The 5,220-nt window shown below is 34.9% G+C and overlaps 1 protein-coding gene across 1 annotated transcript; it reads left to right on the top strand.

Moving 5' to 3' along the window:
• The first annotated feature begins 1,754 nt into the window (after positions 1-1,754).
• LOC129881770 (protein VAPYRIN-LIKE-like) lies at positions 1,755-3,432 on the top strand. Its single transcript, XM_055955877.1, has one exon. It carries the CDS (start codon positions 1,792-1,794, stop codon positions 3,199-3,201), a length of 1,410 nt encoding a protein of 469 aa, XP_055811852.1. The 5' UTR covers positions 1,755-1,791; the 3' UTR covers positions 3,202-3,432.
• The last annotated feature ends 1,788 nt before the right edge of the window (positions 3,433-5,220 follow it).

Raw genomic sequence — 5,220 nt, 5'->3', positions numbered from 1 at the left:
TATTTTTGCGTCGAGTTTAGTCTTATCATTCCGATTTAAGGTAGCCATGAACCTGTCATTGACATTAATTAGATAGTAGTGATAGAGGCTTCATAGACTAGATAGTGATAGGTCGATTGAGTATTTTACGTTCTTGAATTATTCTTGTCAGACTATTTTAATGACATAGAGGGAGGTTTGATTTGTTGTCCCTTGACCTTTATTTATTGAGTTAGATTGATGATTTGAGTTGCCCACTAAATTATTCCTTTATTTTAAGTCTTTCGCTGATTGATTGAATGAACGGATGTGTGATTTGACCAAGTGGTTCGCTTGGGGACCAACAATGGTCTTCTAGTGCCGGCCACGTCTAGGGCACCCTCCCGGGGCGTGACAAGGCTGGTCCATATAAACAACTTTACACATGGGTATGCTTTTTAACTTGATTTCAATTGACATTTATATCCTTCAATTTTTTTGTACACAAGTAAACATTTACACTTGGATAAAGTTGAACAAGTAGATACACGCGTTGTATGTGTCATAATACACATAGGACGCCACATAAAATGTTACGTAGGGCACGATTGTCACAAAGAACATGTATGTTTACTTATTTAATTCTATATAAGTTTAAGTGCCTACTCACATTCATAATTAAAGGACATAAATATCATACGAAAGTTAAAGTTAAAAGGCATGAATTACTTTAATCATGAATAACATTTAAAAAGGTTTTCACTGTCGATTTTGATTTGGGTATATGACTTTTTCCTTATAAAAAAAAGAGCAATAAAATAAAGCATCGAATTAATAAGAGCTAGCTGTAAAATTTATAATTGGTCATCAAAAAGTGATTTTTTGTCTTTTCCTCCCCATGGATTTGTAGCATCAGTCGATGATATATGCTTTCCTAGATACCCACTAGCTGAACAAATAATACTATAGTCACTATCTTGATTTTTTAAGCTTTTAGATTAGGCTGATCTTATTTTATAAATATATGGACTTTTAATTTTTTCATGTTCGGACGGTGAATTTTTAGATGGTTCCACTAAATTAAAGTTTTCTATGCAATATTTTAAGTTCATTGTCTCCTTTTCACCTCTAACTCTCATCTTTTGACCATCCCGTCCCCTCTGAACCCCCACTCCCACTACATCCAACTCCGGTCTTAAAGTGTTGCTAGATTACACATAAATGCTTTTATGAAGATATGATTAATCAACAAGAATAAAGAAAACTAGAATGACATCAACAGTTTTAAATCCTTTCTGAATAAGGGAAAAACCAGGACCGAGAGGAGTAATTTCACTATGCATTTGACATGCCAAATCCTAAATATATGTATGTTCTTTGACACCATTTCTTTGAAAGAAAGAAAATATAAAGGTTGTACCTGGTCAAAGATGTATAAAAATGGAGTAGTTGATTCATCAAAAAAGCTTTAAACTTGTTCCTAATAATCTATCTTAAGATGACGCAGGGCCAAGAAGTTGTCAATATTTTTAATGTTAGTAATGTATATTTGCTAATTTTTCCTGTGACAATGACACCTTCCTACTCTCCAAAAACACAATAATCACCTTAAAATAAACTAATTTTTTGAGTTTAGCTCTAGATAATACTATACTATAATATATCAGTACAAATTTAAAAATGTATTAAGATGTAAACAATGTTGCCTAAAATACTCAAATGTTGCCATCAGCCATTTTGGCATCTTCATATATTACTCTAATCAATCATCATATCATTAATTAGAGCAATTCCAATACACCATTCTTCTCAATTTGTCAAAAGAAATAAAGCATGGACAGACTTGTTAAGCCTGATTTGGAGGAACTCAAACTCTGTTTCATCAGAGGCCAAAAATCTTGTGCAACTTTCAAATTAACCAATCTTATGCACACCATGTCTGTAGCTGTTGGCCTCTCCACTACAAAGCCTTCTGTTTTCTCCTTCTCACATTCATTCACTATTATTACTCCCCTATCCACAGCTTCTTTCACTCTTTTCTTGACTAATTCGTGTGATCAACCTCCTGTTTCTACGCCTTTAGACACCGTTATGGTTAAGTCATCGATGCTTCCTACTGGTAAAGCAAGTCAGGATGATCTTCACCGTCTCTTCTCAAGAAATGGACGACATATTTTCAAAGATGCCAAGATTCCCATCTCCCTTGTCGGTCCACAAGTTGTGGAGTTTCTTTTTTCATCCAAGAATTTATTGGATGTCAGTTTACTTCTTCCAAAAGCCATTTCTTTCTGTGATGACTGTCAGCTTGATTCATTGCTTAAATCTGCTGCTAAGAATGGGAATCTCCACTGTATTTCAGCTCTGATTCAGGCTGGTGCTGATGTTAATAGAAGGGACTCGGATGGAGACTCCGTTATGTCACTGGCTGTGAAATCTGGAAATCTTGATTCTGTTCAGGTTCTGATTGAGTTTGGTTATACTATCGACAACTCTGTTGATAGGTTTCTGCATTATGCAGCTGCCATGGACTGCGTGAACTTGATGGAGATTCTTTGTTTGGGCTATGCTGACATAGATTTGAATTCAATTGATTCACAAGGTAGAACTGCCCTTCATATAGCAGCAATTCACGGGCATGTTGAAGTGATTCAGTTTCTTGTTTCAGTAGGGAGTGATACAGATATGTTAGATTCTCAAGGATGGACTCCCTTGCATTTTGCTGCTCACCAAGGCCATGTTGAAGCAGTTGATTTCTTACTAAATCATTCCAATTTTGCAAAATATGCTCTAACGAAACAAGGGAAGACTGCGTATGAGCTTGCTACTGATGAAGACCATTCTAAATTGTATGATCTTTTACAATTGGGAGAAACTTTGCATAAGGCTGCAAGAAAAGGGGATGTTGCTAATATCAAAAAATGTATCGCAGAAGGGGCGAATGTGAATGGAAAGGATCAGAATGGTTGGACTCCTTTACATAGAACAGCTTTTAAGGGTAGAATTGAAGGGGTAAAGGTTTTAGTAAAGCATGGAGCTAAGCTTGATGTTGTTGATGATTGTGGACACACGCCACTTCATCTTGCTATTGAGGCTGGACAAAAAGATGTGGCCATGTATTTAATCACACAAGGTGCTAAGGCTATTTTGAAGAGCTTCAATGCTAAAGGACAGGTTCCATGCGATTTGGAGAATTTCAAGAACCATCCTTCACATCTACATACTGCAAATTTGTATCATGTATAGCATGAAAGAGCTTGATTTCAAATTGTGAAGAGACTGTTAATATAAATTTTTTTGACTAATGTAAAGGTTTTGTAAACTCTTTTTACGTTTTGTCTGCAACTTGTATGATCTGAATTGTCTTCAAATAATAGGACCTAGAAGAAATTATACTTTCTTATCGTGATTTTTTTTATTGTTTTGGGAGTTTTGGCTCTCAAAGAATCTTGAAACTCACCTCCTGGATGTAAATATGAGAATCAAAACGTTTATTGATGATCGAATGAAAGAATATTAGTCGTAGTCTTTTGATTTTCATTATCAATGCTTGTCTGTTTTTCTGATACTTAGAAGCTGAGATGATACTGAACTTGGATATCACTTGTTTCTACTTTTAGCCATTTCAAGTTTTAAGAATGCCTATAAACTACTGGGGAATACTAACTAAGATCATACTTATTGGAATCAAAATGCAGAATGTCTTTGTACACCGGGGTAGACAGTAAAATTATGGCATTATATTCTGCATATCTAATTGAGTTGTGGTCATTCCAAACTCATTCTTCTAAGAAAATTGTGCTAAGTATACGTTGAGAAAGGTCCAAGTATTCGACATTTCTAGGAAGATCGCGCAAACTATATCTAAACAAAATGCCTTAGAAAAGTAAGAGTAGGGTGACAGAAATGAATGGTATTGAACAAAAGCTGTTCAACATTTCAAACTTGCCTTAGCTTAAACAACTTGTGGTTGCTGCCTGTGGATGTCCCCTAAAATCACATTCCAGGGATGCTGAAATTGAAGCAGTGTGAATCTTGAAAGACATATTGCAGCAGCTGACACTAATATTTGAGGGTGAACAAGTCAAAAGACCACTCTTTTAAAACCAAATATTCTATTCCTCCACAAGCAACATCTCTGATCATGTTCAATTGGAAGCAAGCTCAAATTTTGAAATTAAACTTGTACTATTAAACAAGTTGAGTTGATCTTAACAGACGGAACTAACTGCTTTAATCGCGATCAGATGAGACAATAGACAGATTTTTATGTTCGGTTATGTCTTCTTAATATTTGATTTGCCCCTTTATCATTTATGGGGAAATATATTAGTCAGACTGACATGTTAATGTGGATTAAAGGAGCAAGTCCTTTCCAGAAAAGATTTATTATAATGGGGTGGTATAGAACCTTCTGAATCCGATACCATTTGATATTGATAGGTAAATGGACAACTGAAAACAAAACTTTAATCTTGATCTATTCTTCCATTTGATGATGTTTGTAAATCACACTCATTTCAGGACTTTTTAGTGTCACAAGACCCAACTTATGCTTACCAAATATAAAAGAAATAGAACACAATTTGGTTGTCACAAATGATAAGTTGACCTTTTCCATGAATTTATTCACTATCAAGTCAGTTGAGATGTCAATATCGATCATAGGTAGTTCTGCCAGTCATGAGAAGACGTTGTTGAAGCCAAAAAGTTGTCTTTTGTCTTGTTCCTACACAAGTTGTACTGTCTTCAAGATACCTATTTGCTTCGTCTGTCAACGGTTTTGTGTTACTACTAGTTTTTATGTCAGTGTTTTGTCACCTTATTTTTTTATTTCCTAAGCTATTTTGGTTGTGATTTAATGAATTGGACCTTTCTCTACATTGTTGTTAGCACAAACTTCTTAGAAGAACATGTTTGGTATTCCAAGAATTCAAATCAATATACTGAAGACAGTAGAAACAACTCCAATTTTCCTTATTGAATTTCTAGTCCTCAGTGCTTTTACAGGCAGTCTCAAATGGCTAAAAGTAGAAATAAGTGAAGATCCAGTTGGAGTATTTCCTTAGCTTCTAATTATCAACCAAGTAATTACACTGAAAATAATTCAAATAAATATATACTATTAGGATTCATTCTTATTCTCATATTTACAAGAGAAGAATTCAAGATTATTGAGTACCTAAAGTCCGAAATCCTGCTTTCCAAACGCTCCTTGCTGGTGCAGGACTGTTTAGTCCAATCCAAGATTCTAATTTTGGTGTC

The sequence above is a fragment of the Solanum dulcamara genome, chromosome 3, assembly GCF_947179165.1.
Source record: "Solanum dulcamara chromosome 3, daSolDulc1.2, whole genome shotgun sequence".
NCBI lineage: Eukaryota > Viridiplantae > Streptophyta > Magnoliopsida > Solanales > Solanaceae > Solanum > Solanum dulcamara.
This window is presented reverse-complemented; position numbering and strand designations above follow the sequence as displayed.

Bases quoted from the DNA above. Each gene is read 5' to 3' on its own strand.
- LOC129881770 (XM_055955877.1), top strand. From the start codon at position 1,792: ATGGACAGACTTGTTAAGCCTGATTTGGAGGAACTCAAACTCTGTTTC.